We start from the raw sequence: 23,038 nt of genomic DNA on the forward strand, positions 1-23,038 counted from the left end.
TAAAGGATGGAATTCATTTTTTAAGTTAAATGAATAAGCTGTGCTCTGATTTTTTTTTTTATTTTTGCGGTACGCAGGCCTCTCACTGTTGTGGCCTCTCCTGTTGTGGAGCACAGGCTCCAGACGTGCAGGCTCAGCGGCCATGGCTCACGGGCCCAGCCGCTCCGCGGCATGTGGGATCCTCCCGGACCGGGGCACGAACCCGTGTCCCCTGCATCGGCAGGCGGACTCTTAACCACTGCGCCACCAGGGAAGCCCATGTGCTCTGATTTTAAGCCATGTAGGATTTGGGATTCGTAGGGGATGATCTTTAAAAAGAATAATCATGATAGTAAACCACAGAAAGTACAATCAGCGTGTGTGGAGCGTGGGCTGAGCCCTTCACATGCTTCATCTCATGTAATCCTCAAACAACCTAGGAAGCATCCAGCACAGGGCCCAGCATATCTCCTGTGCTCAGGAAATGTTCCTTTGTCCCTCAGTCATAACGCAGGGAGGCCACTTCCTCCACTGCCCCGCTCCTGCTGCCACCTGCCCTCAATTCGGCCCCTGGTGGTGCCCCGTTTACCATCTCACGCTGGGAGAGTAGGAACCTAGGTGGCCTGTTGTAATCTGGAGGAAAAGCTGATGCAAACCCAGGGCCAGTCTTCAGTGAAGTGCTGTAACTGAAGCCTATACCTCTTTCCTGACAGTTAAAAAAGAAAAAAAAAGTTTGATTGAGAAGGTCATGAAGGAAGTATATGGGCATCTATAAGTCACTTATTCACCATCCCTTACACATAATAATAGATCAGGAGAATGCTGGTCCTGGTATTTTGGTTCCAACTTACAATAGACCCCACTGGAAAGGCTCTCTGCCGGTGGGCCTGCTCTGAGCCCGCAGGTGCCCTTTGTGGTCAGTGCGGGATGTCAGCAACCCAGACGGAAGGACAGCTCTGCTGGCCTCTGATAGGAGTGGACAGGACTTGTCAACAGGCCATTCAGAGACCCCAGGCTGGATACCAGAGAACCTGGACAAAAGGAGACGCCAGCGACCTGAGTTGAGACTGAACCTGAGAAAATCTGTGTCACTTAGGACAAAGGACTATACTTGTTAAAAAAAAAAAATGTGTTCAGTGAAAGTGTGCTGTACTCTCCTATTCCAGAGAGGCTGGTGCGGTTCTGGTTTGGCGTGTGTCCTCTGCCGTCACATGGCTGGGTTCGTCTCTGGGCTCTGATACTTATTCGGCATTGTGTCCCTTTGGCAAGTTCCTTAATTTCTGGTTCTCAGTTTCCTCACTTGTGAAATGGGGTTAATTGTCCTATCTTTATGGAGCATTTGAGAATTAAATAAAACAACCCAAGTAGATTGCATAAGACATTGTCTGGCACGTAGTTCATGTTTAATAAATGTCAGCAATGATGATATTTATGTGCAGTTTTTCCTGTTTATATTAATTACGCTGGGTGTAACAGATTAAAAGCAACTTCAGTTTTAGCATATTAGCATATTAGCATTTCCTAAATATGTCTGTTAACTTGTATCATAACAGCCCTAAGAAGCAGTTGGGTAACACAGGTGAGGAAAGAGAGACCCAGAAGGGCAAGTCATTTGTCTCACGTGCCCAAGTGGTAAGGAGAAGGGCCAGGAATTCGGCTGAGTGGCTGCCTGGGCTTCTCCCTTTCTTCTGTGAGCCTCTCTAGAAGAATTTCCCCTTGTCTGGCTTTTCCAGCTGGCAGGGACTCACACCTGTCTCGGTGTGTTTGGCAGTCCCCTGTAATTGAGAAGCCCTTGTGGGGGGCGTGCAGGTGGGCTCAGCGCAGGCCGTCAGGGAGGCCCAAACACCTTGGTACGTAAGCTGCAGGCGCTTGACTGGAGTTCTCAGTCGCTCCAGGGCTCTGTGTTTGCATTCTTGGGAACCCCTTCCTTGCACCCACCCTTCAGTGTGCTCTGACTTAGGGGTTCCAGTGGGCTTCTTGGAATCCATTCTAGCCTGTCAGCCTTAACGAGTGTGTTCAGTGGGTTTTTGAACACCACTGATGGCTCTTCCAGAGCAATTGAAAAAGATGATACATAGTGAATCTTGCCTTTCGAGTTTCTGTGCTACAGGATGGTGTTAGGGTTATGAGTGTGTCTTCTGGTCTGTCTGCCCAGGTCCTCCTCACGGCTTTACCCACTTGCAGAATGTTTGACCTTGGGCCTCGTGTGTTGCCCTCTCTTGGCATCTTCATGTCAGCTCTCCATCCAGTCGTGGCAGTGGCCGTGATAGTACTTTTCTCCTAGGGCTCTGGTGAGTTAACTCGTGCAGAGCGCTTAGAACCTTGCCAGGCACCTGTAAGTGCTCTGTAAAGCTTTGTTAGTCGTTTGTTTTTCCTCTCACTTAACTGTCGCTCTTTCCGGAGACTAGCCTGGGCCAGCCTGCCACAGACACTGACCTCTGTCTGTGTTTGCCGAGCAGTGAGAGGTGTTGTTTTGCCTTCACCAGTAGCTGGACTTGACTGTGCATTTCTCTAAAACTGAGGCCAGGAAGCCGTTTCAGGATCTGAGGACACTGGGATGCTTGTAGTCACAGCCGCAGCTGGTAGAACTGCTGGATCCCAGTGCACAGTCCTGCCGTCTACTTTCCGCCACCCTGCTGCGAGGACTCATTGCTGCCGAGGACTGAGCTTTTTCATCTCATAGAGTCTTGGAGGTAAAAGGTCCAATCAGTCCTTTCCTGTGAACTGTTGACTAGTCTCTGCTTGAATACTCTAAGGGACAGGAACCTCACTACTCAGAGGGAAGACAGGTCTTTTGCAACTAGGAAGCCTTCCTTTCCCTTAGATGTGTCGGCTGCCTCATAACTTCTGCTGATGAGTTTTCTCTTTACCCTGAAACCATGCAGAGTAAAGTCTGAATCTTACTTGACCCTATGACAACACCAGACTCACTCATTTTTTATCAAATTACTACTGTTTGCCAAATACTTTGCTAAGTGCAGGCAACACAACAGTAAATGAAAGGCGGGCCCCAGTCGCTCTTGCAAAGCCTGCGGTCTCGTGGAGAGATACAGGTAAACAAGCAAAAGTGGCATTCAATTGGAGAAGACTGTTGTAAAGAAACAGACGGGGGACTGTGACAGGGAATAAATCATCTTCTTCGGAGTCACTGGGATTCTCACTTCTTAGGAGGAAATGTTTCAGCTGCATCCTGATGACAAGGAGGGACCCCCCTAAGCAAAGGGCGAGGGAGTCGCCTGTCATGCAGAGGAAGCCACTGTGCATGGCCCAGGGGTGGGAGCGGGCCGATGTATCCGGGGAGCGGAGATGGTGCCCCCGGAGTGCACAGGGGGAGGGGACCGTGGCGGGATGTGAGATTGCAGGGTCAGCAGAGGCCTGTTTGAGAGCTGGACCTGACCCCAAAGGTGATGGCTGGCCATGGAAGAAGGGTTTTAAGCTGATGAGCCCGGCAGTTGGATGGAGACTGGATTTGGTGGGGCTGCAGGCGACGTGAGATGAGAAGTGGGGGCTAGGGCAAGGCTAGTTGCAACATTGCAGGTGAGCAGATAGGTGACACCCGGGGTCAAGGGCCGGAAGTACGAGCAAGGGAGGAGTGGGGAGTTGGGGATGTGATTTAAAGGCAGAATGTATGGGACAGCGCGATGTGTTGAACAAAGGGAATCACAGAAAGGAGACGAAATGAAGGCTGACTCTTAGACTTCTACCTCGACTGTGAGGTGTGGGGGGTGTGATGCTATTTACTGATGACTCTTAGAAACCAATCAATATGTTTCCCTTTGGTCAGCCTGCCGCCTTGCTTCTGCATCAGAGCTGAGCCAGATCTGGCAGGGCAGTGATTTCTCCCAGACACAGTGGGGGGATGCCTGCAGCTCTCTAGGTTTTGTTTGATCAAGTTTACAAAAACCTCTGCTCTTTTGAAAACTGTTATGCTGCTGGCTGGACATTCTTAATAATATTAAGAATAAAATTAAAAATAGCTTTAGCATCTGTGGTTCTCAAGCCAGTGCTAAGGACTTTGTAGGCATGATATTAATTGATGCCTCGTAACAAAGCAAGAGTTAGGGGTAATGATTTCCATTTTACAGAGGAGCAAACCAAGGCTTGAGCCGACTTATTGAACCAGCCCAAGGCTACCAAACAAATACATAGCACGGATTGAAATCCAGATCTGTCAGAATCTAGAGCCTAAGCTCTTACCCACTAGCCGGAGGTATTCCTCATGTTGACAATATCCCATCTTTTGGAAGAATTCTACTTTCCCCCTCCTTTTGGAAGTGGCAGCATGTCAGTCATCCACATTACTTAAGAGGGATTTTCTCTGATGTCCCTCTCACCAGCCTGATTAATTTATGAAGGAGAGACAGTTATGCAAGAGTGACATCACTCCTCATCTAAATAGTTTCTTGTTTACATGTGCAACGTTAGAAAGCACGCTACAAATCAAAACGTGGTAAGGCAGGTAGAGTAAATAATTTTTGTTGATGACTCGGTGAGATACTTTAAATTGATTTACGCAGTATCGTATGCAAAATTCTTAAGGCTTAGAGAGACAGAATGATTTTCTCATTTAGCTAAAGCACGCATTACCCTTCAGGTAAACATGGTAATGCCATCCTAAGGAAGAAGGGGTAAATAGCAGTAATGATGAGGAAATCATACACTGAACATCAGTAATTAGAAGCAGCTCTTGGGATTTCCCTAGGGAGGGAACGAGAAGATGCTCAGGCCTGGGATCCCTGCGTTGTCCTTTTTGCTGAGAGGGAGTCATCTCATGCTTTAGCCTTGATTTTGGGAAATGGCCTCACCCCAAGTGGATAGTGATACTGAACCCCTCATGAGCCTCATCATCGAAGGTGCCAGATCAGGTACCACTTTCCCTCTATCGTGAGGCTGAGCAGTCACTTTGTGGGGTGGGAAGACCAGATCCTCATCCTTTGACTTGTCAGTGGCCAAGCCCAGAAAAGTGTTCAAAGTTTATCAGCCACGTCCACAGTGACCGTTACCAAATTTAGGGCATTAAAAGACAGAAAGTCATCCGTTAGTTGTTTGTTAAACCAAGGTAATCATTAGCCTAGATGAAGTTTCATTAAGGGTAATGTACGTGTTAGGCAAAAAATGGCTTGAAAACGCTTAACTGTCATCATGTCTTAGAATAACTCCAACCGTGGCTAATATGGTTGACTTCCACCTTGTGCAACAAGCAATGAGCATTTAATTAGTCGAGCCTTTGATTCGTTGATTAGAGCGCACCCGGGACGTGAATACGGATGGCGCTCTTCAAGTAACACGTTCAGATCAGCCGCCGCTTTTCTGAAACTACTCGTCCAGTGAGTTTCAAAGGCTCACAATGAATATGGATGTTAGTGATTATTTATAGAACGCCTCTGTTCCCATCCTTAGCCTTAACAAAGTTATTTTTGAGTTAACTGTGACCTGATTTTTAATTCCAGGAAAAGAATGCTTTGCTGTTATTTTCCTTTTCAAAGTCTGAGCTCCTCAAAATGAAGGAGACAGTCTCAGGCTGTGAACATCTAACTCATTTACAAATGGAGGAAACAAGTTCTGAGCTCAGATAAAGCCTCCAAGTGCCGTTCAGCACCATTTTTGCTCATTATTGCTCCTGGAGGCATGTATGCATGCTGGAAACACCGAGAAATCGATATGTCACATGCGTTTGTGTGTGTATGTTCTTGTGTACGTCATAAATCAGGTCTCAAGGGGAGCTGCATACCGGCTTGTCCGGGGCTTTAGTCTGGCTTCTCTGGTTTGTCCTGTTGCAGGATGCCTTCCGGTTTTCCCTTTTATTTCCAATACAAGGAGGACATTAAAATATGTATATGTATACTAGCAGTATGTTCCCATGACAAGCGTTTCGTCCAGATTATGAACAAGCAGGCGACAGAACCTCCTCCTCCTCCTCCTTTTATTTATCATTTCACTTTCTCCTTTACACTATTCTATTACTTGTTTTCCCTGCCTTGGGATTGGAAGTCCTGAGGACTTGCTGTGGCTACAGGAGGCTGGGCTGTCATTAGAGACTGAGTCGTGAGAATGGGATCGGGATTGTTTGGACATGATTGTATCCAATGACGCAGGGCCGGGTTCTGCTCACAGGGTTGGCAGCACACTGTGCCTTGAAGCCCTGGGCATCCCTGTGCGATGGAGCATTCATCTTCACCCTGGGAAGCTGCTGGGCAGGGGGCCGAGGCATGGGTGCCACATCTGGGCCTCAACTGGGTTGGGAGTTGCGTGGCCTGCTCTGTTGCAAAAAGTCACATGGGTTTTCTCTTCTTATTTTCCCCTCTATGGAGTGGAACTGGCTATATTTATAATACAGATTCTTTAGCACTGAGGGACAGTTGATGTTGTGAAAAAGATGCAGAGAAAGAGACAGAATGTACTATTCACTGTGGTCTTTGTCAAAATTGGGATTAAACAGCCTTTTTCATTGGGGTACTGAATTTTCTTTTCCTTTTTCTGGGGGAAAGCTTATATTGCCTTACTTGTTCAAATGAAGTGTTTACATGACGTATTTTCTAAGGTTAACACTGGAATTGGCACCAGGGCTTAGATTACATCCCAAATGTCACACCTCTGGGACCCACTTAATAAGATTCTATTTATATTAGCAGGGAGAATATTAAAGTTCTCCCCAAAACAGCTTGAAATGTTACAGTGGCTTTGTTTCTGAGGCATGACAGGAATGAAGTGCATTATTAATTTAGAAGCAGCTGGGTAGAGCGGTCTTCCTCCCCCCTTAGAATTAAGTGATGAGAATGGGTATTTGTGAAATTGACTGAATGCTCTTTGGGGGATGCTTATTAAAATCCTAACATCGTTCCAGAGTTTTGTAGCAGATTCATTATCAGCTGTAATCTTATTAGTACTGTTTTGTTTGGTAATCACCATTCCATTCATGGAGCCCTACATGTGTATCAGGCTTCTCTGTTGGTCTAGGCCTTCTTGTCTCTTTTTGTTCTGATGAATTAATTCCTCTCCTTTTCTGTCAGTCAGGTCCCTCACCCTCTCTCTCACTCGTGTTGGGCATTGTCTTGCTGATGCCTTTTTTTCTTCCTGGGCCAACTCAAGAGGACAGTTCCCCTGTGTCTACATTGTTCCTTTTAATTTTTTTTTCCCTGAGAAAATGACATGCTAAAGCTGTCAGTGGAAAACTTGCCTACTGCATTGCAAAGCAGAGTGAACTTGCTAAATAGATCCCGTTTCTATTCATGGTGTCACCGTCTCAACCCCTCAATTCATATTCACAGTGTTATGAGCAGAGGCCTCCTTATAGAATCAGGTCTGGGCTCAAGTTCCAGCCCAGGGAGGCTTTCTAATTACTCGAAGCCTCCACTTCCTTGTTTGTAAAAGAGGGATTCATAAATCCGTCCATCTATGCATCCATTCATTCACTGAGTACCTATTATGTGCCAAGCGGTGTTCTGATACTAGGCTACTACACCTGTGGCAGTAGACAGAAATGCCTGCCTTCGTGGAGCTTAGATTCTGGTGAGGGAGACAGTCGACAGTCAAGCTAAGTGGGTAAAGTCTAGAATCTGTTAGTACAAGTACCAAGGAGAAAAAGTAAAGCAGGGAAAGGAGATACAAAGTGGAGAGCTGATACTTTTTTTTTGGGGGGGTGGGGTGGCTGACATTTTGGATGGGGCTGGGGACGGCCTCACTGAGAGGGTGACAGTGAGCAAAGACCAGAGGAAGTGAAGTCAGATGAAGGGAGCACTGTGGTGAGGGAGGAGCGGGTACAAAGGCCCAGTAGAGGAGGTGAGCCTGGCTGGTCTGAGGGATCGCGGGAGCATCTGGGGGAGAGTGAACAGAGGGGAGAGTATTAGGAAATGAGAACAGAGAGGTGATGGGCCGTGTAAATACAGTAAGACTCTGACTTTACTCTGAAGAGGGTCAAAGGGCAAAAGCAGGGAGACCACTTAGGGGACTTGTTCTGACATAGGCTGGGGTGATGGTGGCTTGGACCAGGGTGGTGGTAGTGAGGGCAGTAAGATGCAGTTGAATTCTCCCTGTCTTTTGGTAGATTTGCTGATGGACTGGGATGGGAGAAGACTCTGGGAGGAGCTGGTTTGCCTCGGGTAGGTCAGGAATTCACTTTGGGACATGTTAGAATTTCTCTTGTTGATTGTTGGATATATTGGTCTGAATGTCAGGAAGGGACCCGAGTTGGATATGTAAAGGTTTTGGGCATCATCAGCCTGTCCTTGGCTTTAAGAACCATGATATTGGATGAGATCACCGTGGGAGTGAGCGTAGGCAGAAAAACAAAGAGGTCTGATGACTAAGACCCGTGACTCAGGTCCCCAGTGTTCAGAAGTTGGGAAAATGAGGAGGAAGCACTAGAAGAGGCTGAGAGGAAACTTCTCGAGAGAGGGAGGAAAACCAGGAGAGTGTGACATCCTGGAAGCCAAGTGGAGAAAGTATTCAAGGGAGAGGGGGGAGACCAACTGGGTAAAGTGGCTGATGGAGCGAGTAAAATAAGGACTTAGGACTGATGGGGGTTAGGTAGCGGCCACAGAGAGCTGAGAACCATCCCTGACACCATCGACTTTTCTCTTGATGATGGCTCTGTGGTGACTCAGGCAACCAGCAGGTTCTTTCCTGACCAGTCTGCTCTTGAGATAATATACACAGCACAAAACAAATCATGGCTTGGAAGAGAATCTGTGAGGGGAGGTGCTGAGCCTGAATGATATTAACAAAGCAGAGACATGTGTCAGGCTGACACACATTTTTCCACAGCACGGGGTCTTCATACTATGCCCAGGCTGGTTCTGTGACAGGTGGCGGTTGTCTGAAGGAAGACGGCAGCCACTCAGGTCCTCTGGGTCATCATCTCACAGGATCCACCGACTCAGGCTCTGAGGAAGATGAGTTTTTATCCCCCTTAAGAGTTCAGTGTGAATGATGTAAAAATCAATGGACAGAACGGTGGACTGGAATTCACAAGTCAAAAATAAACCCTCATAGTCATCGGAAGGTCTTTGGCGTATGATTACAGCAACAGTACAAAAAGGATTATTTTGGGCTTCCCTGGTGGCGCAGTGGTTGAGAGTCCGCCTGCCGATGCAGGGGACACGGGTTTGTGCCCCGGTCTGGGAAGATCCCACATGCCGCGGAGCGGCTGGGCCCGTGAGCCATGGCCGCTGAGCCTGCACGTCCGGAGCCTGTGCTCCGCAATGGGAGAGGCCACAACAGTGAGAGGCCCGCGTACCCGCCCCCCCCCCACAAAAAAAGGATTATTTTACTGATGGTGCTGGGAGATTTTGCAAAATACTTTAAGATAGGTAGTTCTCACATATAAATCACTCAAACACATTTAGTCATATTGTTAAGTATTTATTCAGAAGAGTTATGTATAAAAAAATGAGAACACATAAAAAACGAAGTCATGGTTGAATTCGCATCTAACCTAAGAACCCTAGACCTTAAAAGTAAAACCAGAAATTTTGACTACACTAAAGTTAAAATATGATCTGGGTCAAAAACAAACCACAAAGCAAATTAAGAAAAATATTACCACAAGTAAGTCAAAGAGATGATAGCTTTAATATATAAAAAGCACTTACAAATTAATAAAAATGCTAAAACTTTACAAGATGGACAAATACATAAATATAAAGTTTCATAGAAGAAATATACACAGCATGCAAAATGTTTAACTTCATTGGCATTCAAAGAAGTATAAAGTAAAGATACAATCTTTCTTCTGTTGTTAGGCTATATTTTTTAAAAAGACAATGCTTATTCTTTTCTGTCTTTTTGACAGCTCTTTGTCCAGCCCTTCAGTGGGTTAAGTATTCTGCTAGGCACCATATGAATTCTGGAAAGCAATTAATCATACACAGTACTGAGAATAGAAAAAAAAATTACTCTGTTAAACAGTAATTCATCCTTTAAGAGTATGTCCGAAAGAAATAATTTGAAATGAGGACAAATGCATATGTATAAATGACATTTATTGCAACATTATTTATAAGACCAACATTTGGTTAAACTTTATGATGGATTAATTTTGGTCCTACCACATGATGGAATAGTACAGAAACTTTAACGTCATGTTCTTAATAATTAGGACATAAGGAGACAGAAAACATCAGAATACAATAAAGTTTATATTGTATGAGCCAAATTTTGTAAAATTAAAATAGTGATGTGATTATTAGAAGAACACTAAAATGTTAAAATGTTTATTTATGGTTGGTGGCATTTCAAATTATCTTACCTTTCCCATATTTTGTATCTTTCTAACTTAAAAAAGTCTCAACAATAGTGATGATGATGATGATTGAAATAGTGTTTACTGAGTCCTCTCCATGGGTCAGGTGTTATATCAAGAACTTCACATAGATTATCTCATTTAATTGCTACAACTAGGCTATAAACTGGAGGATACCTCCATCTCCATTCTTATGGATGTAGAGACTGAACTCTGGGAAGTTACGTAGCTTGCCCAAGGCCAAACAGCTGTGAGGAACTGGTGCTAGACTTGAATCCATTTAATGGGTCCTCATCTCCTGCATATTACCTCTCAATGAAAATGCATTGCTGTGATCATCAGAAAAGAAGAATCTTAGACATTTTTTTTAAAGAATACAATGTGTTCCCAAATTTTATTTTTAAGCTTGTCTATTTTTGTAGAGAAGTAGTATCAGGATTTTTCTCTTGTAGTGGAATCTGGAATTTGAGTATCTACTTTGTGCCAGGCATGCTGCATATATTATCTTAGTTAATCCTCAGAACGGCCTTGGACAGTAGGTCCCGTGATTCTTATCCTGACTCTATGCATGAGAAAACTGACCTGGAGGGGCACAGTGGCCTGTGTGTGGCTTGTCGTGCATAGCAGAGCTGGGATTCAAAGTGATTTTGCTTCCTTTCTAAGCAGGAACCCTCATGCCTCATCCTACAGGGTATCGTGGTCTTTCTGTGTTTGTTGAGCAACATTTTTTTCTTTTAGTGGACCAAAATCAAGCAGACATCAGTATCTCGCTCAAGATAGTCTCTCCTGTTGATGCCCATGGGCCTTGGAACTCCAGCACGTACAGGGACCAGAGTAAGTTTCGGTTGTGCGATTGGAGAGACACATGCCTAAGTGGGTTCCGAGGGCTCTGCAGAATCAGTGAGCTTCCCAAAGTGGTCCAAAGCACCCAAGACCCTGACTGTGTTGTCAAGATGGAGGTGATCGTCCTCTCATGGGTATCTTGCCTGAAACATTCTCTTTAGGTCACAGGGCAGCTTGAGTCATACTCATCACCCAGGTCCTCCAGCTTTTTTGGGTGGCTGTGTTATTTTCACTGCTGGATGTCAGTTTTCACAAAGCTAGTTGTGGGTCATCTCATGAACTAGACAGCTTTTGCAAGCCCCTGGGGGCCAAGATTCTTTAACTCAATGAATATACACCAAACTCATAGTGTATGTGGGACACCCTGTTGAGTACTGGCCACACAACGATGACAAAATCAAGCATGGCTCTTGCTCTCCTGGAGCTTATAGTTCAGGGAGGACACATAGTAGTAGTCAAATGATCACCTAAGTCAGTGTAGTGTTTAAACAGTGATAAGTTCCCATTAGGTACACAGCGCTCCAGCAGGTTGTAAAGGGAAGGTTTGACATAGTTAGAAATGATCTGGGGAGGCTTCCCTGTGGATGTTGCATTGGAGCTGCGACTTGAGGGAGCCGAATAAGTAAAGCAGAGAGGAAAAGCATTGCAGCCAGAGGGAACAGCATGTTTAAATGCCCTCTCATCACAGATAGTGGGTTAAGCAAGAGGGTTTAAAGGAAGGCCAGGGTGCAGAGAGCCAGGGGTCGGGGCAGGAGATGCGGAAGAGAGATCTCGCTGGGGCCAGACCCCACAGGGCCATACAGGGCACCTTCAGGAGTGTTGTCATTACCCTAGCAGCAGTGGGAGCCCACTGAAAGGTGTTCAGCTGGATGTGGAGGGTTGGATGACAGATTTGCGATCTGAAACGTGCCCACTGGCTGGATAGGAAGGGCTGGGATTTGGGGTCTGCAGGTGGGAGATTGTTTCTCCCAGCCTTAGGCTGGGCTAGGAGGGATTGCCTGCAGGGAGATGGACTCAGTGTGGGGAGGGGGTGGGAGGGACTGAGGCCGTGATTGATGAGATAATGGGGAGGAAAGGAGAGTTTCTGAGACTCCTATTTCTTAGTATCCTTCACAACGCTTAGTATTATGTTGGACACACAGTAAATGTTAATTTTGTTAATTTGATGGACTCAGGGGCCCTTGGATGGCCTGAAAGAGTAATTCTTTTTTCCACTTCCCAGGCATGGGGCATCTTAGTTACCTTAAGGTAACTAAGGTCTGTGTTGCCACCTGGGCTTCTAATCAGCCAGTTATAGATTGGAGGTTCCCATGGGCCCCAACTTGGGTTCAATTGCTTTGCTAGAGTGACCCACAGAACTCAGAAACTTTTTGCTTACTAGATTACCGATTTGTTATAAAAGGCTGTAACTCAGGAACAGTGAGATGGAAGAGATGCACAGCGCAAGCTGTGGGGGGAGGCGGAGGAGCTTGCAGGCTCCTCTCCACGAGCGCCACTCACCCTGCACATCCCTGTGTTCACCAGCCCAGGAACTCTCCAAATCCCCGTCCTTTTGGGTTTTTAGAGAAGCTTCATTACATAGGCATGAATGATTAAGCCGTTGACCATGTGTGATTGAACTCAGTCTGTGCCCCGCCTAGCCCCGCCCCGCCCCCCTCCCTGGAGTTCCAGGGATGGGAACTGAAAGTTGGTTCCCTGGGCAACCAGGGTGTTTTCCAAAAGTCACCTCCTTAATATAACAAAGATACCTTTGTTGTTCTCATTACTTAGGAAGTTCCAAGGGTTTTAGGAGCTCTGTGCCAGGAATGGGGTTGAATAAGAACTACGCTATTTCTTATTATAAATCACAGTATCACGGGGCATACATACGATCCTGCACATTCACTGCCACCCAGAGTACTATATCTGCATCCTGGGCTTGGAATAGCCTACACCAGCCATCTCTGGAGAGATGTCACCCCTGCTGCTTCCAACCAGTATGTACTCGTAACTCTCTCTTATTTCCAACTCTAGGGGGCGGTGAACCTGGCTGGGCTGAGTCACCTTCCTTGGAGTGGATAGTTTGGGTGACACATCTGGAAATGTGGGCCACCCCCATGTCACGCCACACCCACTGGCAGCTGTCCAGTCTCAAGGCTGGCCTGCGATAGCCTGTGGCCAAATAAGGTGGCCACCATGCCTGGGCCCCATCCTTCATCCATCGCCCCAGCTCCCACATCTTCTCTGCTTCCTGCCCTGTGAGGGTGATAGTGATGTTTGGGCTGGCTCTCAGCTAATTTCACAGTCACCCATGTGCTTTGTTAAGATATCTTTTTTTTTTTTTAAATGATGTTAGACAAAACCAGAGCTCTGCACAGTTACCGTTTTATGTGTCTGTGAAATTCAGGTGAATTGCTGATTGCCTGTATCAGGCAGCTTTGACAGGGTGGTACCTGTGAAGATCACCTTCCGTGGAATCCACACCACTGAGTAGACAGAATTATTACAGTTGGAAAGATGTATAGTTAAAACTCAGAGAGGGGTATTGGAAACCTGTGCACAGGCAGTGGGCATGCTTTCAGTGAAGGAGAGGCCAGATCAGGTTATTCACTTCAGTTTTTTAAGAGGATCATTTTACATTGTTAGAGCGAGAAGAAAACAAAAGAAGTGATGGATGACCCCTTTGCTGCATGGTGAATTTAATCACGGACTGCTGCCAGGCTGTTCTGTCTTCCTAATTACACGCTGGACGTGGAGGGAGTCCGGACCGTGTGGGGGGGCAGGCTGCTCTTAGCATTTTGTTTTCATTATGGCTAAACCTGCTGACCCTGACCAGGCAGGACCAGGGACCCTTGTGCTGCTGTACGCAGTGTCAGCATCCTTTACAGAAGGCTCTGACCAGAAACGCGGCTGTAACTGCTGGCCCAAGAGGTGGTGTTTGTGGAGGGATCAGATGGAAACTTTCTGTTGAGTCCTGTTTTTTCTCTGGGCCTGGGCGGATAGTGGTCAGCAGAGGCTCTATGGCAGAGGGGTGAGAGCCACCTTCCTGGAGGGAAATCAAGTGGGGCCCAGTGTAGGGAGCAGGGTCTGGGGGAAGGGGAGGCTGTGGGAAGAAAGACAGGAGCCAGGAGGGAGAGGGGAGGAAGGGCGGGGCCGTCCACAAGTCTCTCTCTGCCCAGCACAGGGTGGCCCGGGGCTGAGTCTGGGGAAAGCAAAGACGGTGCCTTTGCTCACCCCGCCACTCTCATCTCTGCATGTGCCACCCGCCACTCTCTGCTCCGATAAGACTGAATCGCTGCAGTTCTGCTGACAGGCCACGTGTTCTCTTACGCCTGGGGCCTTGCACATGCTGTTCCCTCCGCCTGAAACACTCTTCCACTCCCTTCATTTGGATAACGCTCTCTGGTCCTTCATGTCTCAGCTTCTGTTGGGAAGCCTCCCCAGCTGTGAAGTGGGCTCCCTTGGGCACACTGTGTCTCCCTGTGCTGTCGCCTTTCTCCCACAGTTCTTTGTTGTCTACTCACTTGTCTGTCTGTCCCCTGCACCAAGAGCCCCCTGAGAGCTGGGCACAGTGCCCAGTATAATCAATACTTAATGCCTTTTTTAACGAATGTGAATGACCAAGTCTTCAATGCCACTTCTCTCCCTTTGCTGATGAAAGAAGGGTTATTGATGCTAAAACATGTGGGAAAAGAAGTTGCTGTTGCAGCCATCTCTTTTTTCATCTGTGGGTGTTACTGGGCAGAGTGGCTGGCCTCGGCACTAGCCCTGCTTCTAGGAATATTCAGTCTGAAGCAGGTACATTGGTGTATCAGATACACAAAAACCAAGACCCTGGGCGGCTTGCGAATTAAATGAGCAATTACGCACTTTCCTATTCAGCCTAACAGAATGGGGTGTGCATTTGGGGGTGGGGTGGGGGTGGAGGAAGAAGCTTCTCAGGGGGCCTCAGAGGTACCTATGAGAAAGGAGAGCAGATCTAGGGCCGTCTGGGGGCTGGGAGAGCCTGATGGGTTATCTACACAATTGCGATGTCATCTCTCACCCATTCTCATTTCCACACTATTAAATCTGCCTTTTCTAACATATCCTTAAAGGGGAAATAAATTACCAGCACCCTGTACCTATAGCCTACTATGTTATTACCGCTAATGTAACTTCTCAGGGGCAGCCAGGCGCTGTCCATATTTCATAGTGTTTGGCACCCCCAAAGCTATATTGAGCTATCAAGTATTCATGGACACCATCCAGACCTCCCATTTTTCTCTGCTGGTTGTACCCAGAGGTTTGAGGGCAGAATGAAGCACTGGCTGCTTTATTTTACTGGGGGCTTCAGCTCTGTCCTTCCATCCCTTTCTTAATTGGGTTATTTCATCAAAGCCAGGCGCCAGGCATAGCTTATAAAAGAATTCTCATGATGTTCTATGGTGACAGACCATTATGAGTCTGGGGAGATGTCTGTCTCACTTCATTTGCTGGGGAGTGGTGCTGGGGGCCATTGGTTCTGGATCTGTCCCTGGGTTGACCAGATGTTTCTCCTCCATTGCTTTCTGCCAACTTCAGTGTTTCTACCATCCACGTGCTTAACCAGGAAACTGGACATCACAATGCCTCCCCCCATCCATCAACCTCCAGCTACCCTAAACATCCCATCAATACCCAAAGCCTGTTGGATCACTGCCAAGACGTGCGCTGAGTCTGCCCATTTTACGTTATTTCCACTGCTCTCCACCCGCATCGTCTCTTGTCTGAACTGTGGCAGTAACCTCCTGGTTGGTCCCTCTGCTTCCTGTCTTGCCCCCTCCAGTCCCTTTGCCCCATAGCCATCAGAGTGACACCTTCTTCTTTATAACTAACATAGTTTTTAAAAATGTATGTCTCTATCTGCCTACCAGCTTTAATACAGCTGTGTCAGCTTCAGATCATTTACTTAAAGAAAAAAAATCATAGATTTGTTAGTAAAGACCTCAGTATGCCCTTCTTTTCTCCCAAGAGGTAACTGAATTTCTCATTGTATGTTTTGCATTGTGTGTGTATGTTTTTACTACATAGGTATCCATAAGCAAACATGTGTACTCCTGTTCTTGTGTGTTCTAAACCTCACGTTACAGTATCATACTGTGCTTTTGCATCTCAACATTTCTTTGCGGTTTGTCCATGTTGATTCATGTAGTTCTAGCTCATTCACTTTAGCTTCTGGGTGGTGGTCTATTGTGTACACAGTTTATTTGTTCATTCTTCTGTTGATGGATACTGAGACATGTTTTCAAAGTATAAGTCAGATTGTGTTTCTTCCTTGCTTAAACCCTTCAGTGCCCTGAGAGGCAGCTGTCCCAGCCCACGTGGCCTTATTTGGCTGTGCCCAAGCTAGGGACTGCACAGCCCAACACGGCAACCTCGGGAGTGGGAGAAACCCTCTAACTTAGGCTAACTCTAGGCTTCTCTTTATTCTCAACGGGCACTGGCTGCTCGTGGTGGGTGAATAATAGATCACATTGGACTCCGATGCCCTGGTCTTCAGGTCTGGAGAGCTCTGTTTATACTCTTCTGATGAGCTTTCGCATGTGCCAGGCTCTCCTACAAGACTCGTCCCCCCCTCAGTCCCTTTGCATAGTGAGGATTGCAGAACAGAGGGATGGAGGGAAGGGCATGTCACATGAAGGCACAGGGTAACTTACTCCTTCTTCTTCCAACCCGTTTGTGGGATGTTTAATGTTTCTCATTTACGGAAGCGGAAGTGCTCAGAGAGGTTAAAGAACTTGCTCAAGGTCACATAGCCGGGAAGAGTTGGAATCTTTCTTCTGCATCTGCCAGGTCCTGGCCCTTTGCAGCTTCTAAGTGGGAAGATAAAACAGAGGAACTAAGAGAGAAGAGGATTAAAAAACACCCTAGAACATTCTGTCCTTAGGTGCAAAGTGGGGACATACACAGGAAGCCCTTTCAAAACTCCCTTCTCGCCCTGTGCAGACTTGCTTCTCCTGGCTCTGCAGCAGGTGGACCCCACAATGAGTTCTTAGTTTGCCCAGGAAATACATGTGGGGCTGTATGCATTGCCAGAGGCTAAAGTAAGCCCTGGGTAGACAGGGCAGGATCAGGCTCCAGCCCTGCCCCACCATGTTCTGGATATCATGGAGGATGGGGGAGGAAGACCACGGACAGATGGGGCTCTGGAGGCCCTGAGGAGGGAAGCAGTTGGTCATTTGTTCCTGGGCTGTAATCTGTGACCTGAAGTATGGTAGACATGGTGGAAACAGCATTTCAGGCAGGGCATAACAATCTAAGAAAGGTCCCAAAGTCTTGGGAGCAGAGTATAGTCAGAAAACAGTGATCAGGTATGGCTGGAACAAGGAGCCAGTTGGGGACAGGTGTGAGATGGATGGACCTGGGCTGGACATGTTATGTGGCCCTCAGACACCATAGCGAGAGTATCTGAAAGGCCAGCAGCTCCCTTCCTTTCTCCTACAGTGACTGCCTGACCCAGGATGTCCTGTGGACTTGTCTGGGATGTTGCTCACCTTATAGGATTGTATTTCCTCCACTTCAGATTGCAACTAAGGAACAGGGCTATTATTATCAGGCAGCCTCGTATCTGTTCTACTGTATAGAAAGATAATGGTCTGAAAACTCCTGTTCTTGGGCCCTAATTGTTTTCACTAATATAGGCTAACTAATTACTTGGGATGCCTCATCATGGGTCCCCCTCTCCTGTGTGTCATGACACCACCACTGGCAGCTCTGTTGAGGGCATCTACAGGGGAGTCCCTGAAGGTTGTTGATAGGAAGTGACACGATTGGCTTTTTCAGTCTCCTTTCCACACTCTCACGGCACTCCACATAACTCCCGTTTTAACATATTTAACTTTAGTGGTCTGTTTATGTCTTTTCTAGAATTTACAGCCACCAGGAACATGCCCAGAGTGAAAGTATTTTTTTTATAGTGCCCAGAACACAGTGGGTTCTCAATGCATGTACGAGTTATAGATAAGGATGGCAGTTTGGAAGGTGGGTCAGAGGGAGATTAAGCTTGAACCCAGCAAGATCTCAGTAAGGAGGTAGTTGCTGTAGATCAGAGGAGAAACTAGGATGGGTTGGTGGGGAGGGGGACAGGTAAGGCAGGTACTGGAGGGGAGAGAGAAGGGTGAGTTTGGATGTAGGGGGACAGAGAAAAGAAGGAGTTATAGGTGATGAACTTCCTAGAGTTACAGGGTGACTAGACAGGAACATGGAAAGAAGAGATGGTTTGGGAAGAAAAAGGGTGAGGTAAGTGTAGGGCCTGGGTCGCTGTTATATTGCCTGTGGATTGTCCCTGGAACGAGGACCAGCAGGTAACTGGACAGATGGGCTTGGAGCTCAGTGGTGAGGTTGGGCCTGGAGAAACATTTGGGAGCCATCAGCATGAAGGAGGTATTTGAAGCCATGGAGCAGGGTAGATGGTTGCTGTGCTCTTTCAGGGAGAGCAGACTGGGTGTGAGAGAGAATTAGGAGAGAACCCCAAGGAACAACAATATAGAAGGGATAAAAAGCAGGAGGAGTGCTCACAGGAGACAGAGGAGGTGCCAGAAAGGCAGGAAGTTGACTGGGATCGGCATAGCCAGAGTGTCATGGGAACCACAGGGAGGGACGCATTCCGGAAGGAAGGTGTGGTCAGGGGACCGAAAGGAGCTGAGAGCCAACCCAGGTAAGGATGCAGATGTGGCCTTTGGAGTTAGGAACCTGGAGGTTATTGGTCTCCTGGGAAGAGTGGAGTGAAATGATACAGAAGGAAGGCCAGGTGGGGTCCAGGGCACTGGAGACAGCAGGACTAGACCAGATGCAGATGAACACCTGGCTCACTGCCTCATCCCTCCCCAAGCTGGACACCTGAGGATTCTGAGATAACGCAAGGGATATGGGGAACACTTAGCTCACAGACTGGGAATCTTGGTGGCTTCATGTGTGTCAGTTGTGCCCTCGTTTAAGCCTGACCCAGCTGGTGAGCCTCCGTGAAGTTTATAGTAACAGTTGCAACCTCCCAACCCCCATTCCTTCTGTCCCTTTCCTGATGTCTTCTGGGGCTAGAAGAAAGTTACCGATGCCAGCTTGTCCAGCTTGGTCCAGAGCTTTGCATGTGTTTCCATGGAGTGAAATTGAGTCCTTCCAGGACAATGTTGATGATAACAGGTGCAATCCAAACAGATAGCTGGAACAAGAGCCATAGCTGTTATGTAGCTCTTTCCACCAGGAGGAGCCCGGGGAAGGGCCTGGCTTACTGGCCTCCTTATGGCCATCAGTGTTACCGCTCCACAGACTCCTTTGAGAAGGTTGGTTGTGAAAGGTAAGCAAGAGGAGAGCAGCTGAAGGGGGCCACAGGGCCAGAGGTGTTCGGTTCAAGGTTGGGGGTGGCTCAGCCTGTCCAGCTGGCGCACGCACAGGTCCCGACTCAGGGAGGCATCACGCCCACGAGGACAAAGGCTTGTTGGATGCCCGGTCATCACCTTTGTTCTGCGGTGCAGATAAATTTGGTCTCAGAGGGAACTGGCTTCCACATGCTGCCATCCCCACTTCAGCCCCTTAAGAAAACTTCATTTCTCGTGACTTATCAAGATGGAGCACTGTATTTTGTTACTGCCTGTCTTGTAGCAATCCCACATTCATTTTGTTTTCAATTACCAGGCTGTACCTTGAAGGGCCTTATCTAGCGGACACACAGCTTGCATCTTCCCTGTGTGGTATTGCTCTGTGGTCCTGCAGGATCCTCCTTAGATGCCATCCTGGCTCACATCTCTTTTCTGTCCCTTCAGTGAGATGGCCTCCTCTGGGCACCCTGGTACCACTGTAGTCCATCACCTAATCACACAGCAGCCCCCACTGTGTTCACCTCCTTCCTCCCTGAAGATTTTCTTTCTTTCTTTATTTCATGAAGACTTAGAGGGCCCTGGGTTGAAAAGGAGATTGCCACAAGACTGTCAGGTATTGAAGTCCTGCAAGTATAGCTTGTAGCTAGTTTGCCTGCATCTATTTCCTGAATTCAAAAGAGAAACACAACAAATTAAAATAATCGCCAGGACTCCTTCAGTGCTGGAAGCCGGTACCATCTGCTTGAGAAATTTCAGTATCCTGCCCCGGCTCAGAACCCATAGGTTTCTTCCCAGGGGTCAGCTGGACAGTCGGGGGGCAGCCAGTGATGGTAGTGGCTTCAGAGAAGGGGGCCTCAGCGCTGGAGCAAGTCAACTTGATACGGATGGAGTGGAACCCGTGTAGTGCCTCCAAGCAAAGAATAAGAAATAAAACTCCCCCTGGCCACCCAGGACCCAAGAAAGGCACTTTGTCTTCTGTTCTGTTTTGGCCTCGCTATTTCTTCTCTTCCCTCCCTCCCCCAACTGAGCCTTTCTGTTTCCTCCTCCTCCGGCCTTGATGTCACCGCTGCCCCCTCCCTTTGTTGGTCCTTTCATTCACTCACTCTGTACTGTCTGCTCTGCTGGGTGCTGGAGGTGCAATGGTCGGCAAGATAAGCACGAAGCGGAATCATCGCAAGCATGGTGAAGTTCTCTGGAGGGAACGTGCAGGTTCCGGTGAGAGAATAAAAGGGATGGGGTCGTCAGGGGTGGCCTCTCCGAGATGGAGCCATCGAAGGTGAGGCCTGGAGGATAAGATGATCCTAAGGGACAGGGCTCTGAGAGGAAGCAGCAATCTCAAGGCCTCTGAGCAGGACAGAGCTTGGAATCCTCTAGAAACCGAAAGGGGCATTGAGGGTGAGATGGGGAGGGAGGCCAGAAGGGTGGTCGAGGAGGTCGGAGAGAGGCTGGTGCCAGTCCACCTACTTCTCGATTCTCTTGGAGAAGCCCCTTGTCTTAGTGCTGTAGGCCTTCCATGCTCGTGCTCATGCCCCGAACTGGGTGCTAAGTGGCTGCCCTAATGTTCTCTGCTCTGGGCCGTGAAGGGCAGGAGACCTCTTGTTTGATTTCATCGGTGTATGGACATGGGTGTTGATTTTACTTGAAACCCTGCAGAGCTCCAGCCTGGGGAGTTCTTCAACCTTTTCCCCAAATGACAGGAGTGTGGGTTGAGGTGGGTAGCAGATGCCAGGAGATGATGGGACATTCTGGGTCAAGGAAAGGGGTGGACGTCTGGGTCAGGAGTAACTCGTGTGGGGCTGGGAAAGAGAAGGGCTTTGCGCGGCTGGGCGCTGGGGTCAGTCGAGGGGACTGGCTGAACTGCTCCTGTGCCAGGCTGCTGCCTACTTCAGCAGCTTCCTTTAGCTCTGGGTGTCTGAGTCACATCCACTCAGGAGCTGATTCTGCTAGCCTCTTCAACAGCTGTGGATCCTTGGGAGAAAGCTCAACCCCAAATGCTCACTGGAGAACGCCTACTTTACCTAGTAATTAAAGAAATCAAAGCTATGTTTTAAAACTCTGATAAAGTTTGTTCCTGTCCTGGGGAACCCTCCTTCAGCCTGCCGGTGAGGACAGGGGTTCCGAGAGGCTGTGACTTGCCCTTGTCTACACAGCTAGCAAGAGCTGGAGGGTGAATGTAAACGCCAGTCTTTTCGCTTAGAGTCTGAGGCTCTTCAGCCCTCCCTGAACCACCTGCAGCCCCCTCAGTGTTCTCGGGAGCCCTGTATCCTGGAGCAGTGGCTCCAGGACCCCATCCCTAGACCTGTGCGAAACAGTCTGTGCAAGAGTCACCTGGGGAACTTAAGAGTGCGGAATCTTGGGCCCTGCCACCCAGGTTTTGATTTCAGGAGGTGAGATTCAGGAATCCATATTTGGTTGTGCAGCTGGGTTTAGAACATGGACCCAGATACTAACAACTGTGAATAATGGTTTGCAGGCCAGGATGTCTTCCATGTCCCTTTTCCTGACCTTTTCCCAACTTTCATCGTTCCCGAATTGGCCGGTCCTCCATTTGCATCCCCAGGCAGGTCTCTGTCTCACCAGGGGCTCTTCGGTACTGGCTCTTATTCATCTTTTTATGCATAGTCTCTGCCATGTAGTGAGCACTGTGTAAAGATTGGTGGGCGAAAGCGGTGTTTGAAAGGGATATATTTATGCAGTACATAATGAAACGTCATGTGTTTACACACAGAGTTACCCGTTCTTTCTTGGTCAAGACCGGGGGTTCTTATCCCCTTCATGCCAAGAACACAAGTGCTGGTACCTTGTCCCTAACAAGTACACTAGGAGTTGTTTCTGAAATGGAGTGTCTCTCTACTAAACCGTTCACATTTCTTCATCAAGTCTCCCTGAAAATTGACGACGTGGGCCTAGAAGTTGGCTGGCCAGAGTCCAGGGTGTGTGGGTCTAGAGAGGAGAGCATCCAGAGTGGAGGAGCTTAGCCTGACGGTGCTGTGGGACTGCTGGCTCTGGGACTCTTTTTTTTTTTAAAAAAATAAATTTATTTATTTATTTTTATTTTTGGCTGCATTGGGTATTTGTTGCTGCGCGCGGGCTTTCTCTAGTTGCAATGAGCGGGGGCTACTCTTCGTTGCGGTGCGCGGGCTTCTCATTGCGGTGGCTTCTCTTGTTGCGGAGCATGGGCTCTAGGCTCACGGGCTTCAGTAGTTGTGGCTCACGGGCTCTAGAGCGCAGGCTCAGTAGTTGTGGCGCACGGGCTTAGTTGCTCCGCGGCATGTGGGATCTTCCCAGACCAGGGCTCGAACCCGTGTCCTCTGCATTGGCAGGCGGATTCTTTTTTATAACATCTTTATTGGAGTATAATTGCTTTACAATAGTGTGTTAGTTTCTGCTTTATAACAAAGTGAATCAGCTATACATATACATATATCCCCATATCTCCTCCCTCTTGCTTCTCCCTCCCTCCCACCCTCCCTATCCCACCCCTCTAGGTGGTCACAAAGCATAGAGCTGATCTCCCTGTGCTATGGGGCTGCTTCCCACTAGCTATCGGTTTTACATTTGGTAGTGTATATATAAGTCCATACCACTCTCTCACTTCATCCCAGCTTCCCCTTCCCCCTCCCCGTGTCCTCAGGTCCATTCTCTATATCTGTGTCTTTAT

General features: G+C 47.9%; 2 protein-coding genes across 4 annotated transcripts in view; both read left to right on the forward strand.

The window, feature by feature from the left end:
* The window catches only part of LOC125963778 (non-histone chromosomal protein HMG-14), a 623,855-nt gene that overhangs the window by 399,670 nt on the left and 201,147 nt on the right, over positions 1 to 23,038 (forward strand). The window lies entirely within an intron of this gene.
* Positions 1 to 23,038, forward strand: part of SPOCK1 (SPARC (osteonectin), cwcv and kazal like domains proteoglycan 1) — a 554,695-nt gene that overhangs the window by 323,066 nt on the left and 208,591 nt on the right. The window contains exon 1 of one of the 3 annotated variants that reach the window (XM_049707103.1): positions 20,502 to 20,592. The exons of the other annotated variants lie outside the window; for them this stretch is intronic. Within the exon in view, the coding sequence (XP_049563060.1) occupies positions 20,517 to 20,592 (76 nt within the window). The 5' untranslated portion in view covers positions 20,502 to 20,516. Of the gene's footprint in view, positions 1 to 20,501; positions 20,593 to 23,038 lie in introns of those variants that run through there. 3 annotated transcript variants of the gene reach the window in all.

The sequence above is a fragment of the Orcinus orca genome, chromosome 3 (genome assembly GCF_937001465.1).
Source record: "Orcinus orca chromosome 3, mOrcOrc1.1, whole genome shotgun sequence".
Taxonomy (NCBI): domain Eukaryota; kingdom Metazoa; phylum Chordata; class Mammalia; order Artiodactyla; family Delphinidae; genus Orcinus; species Orcinus orca.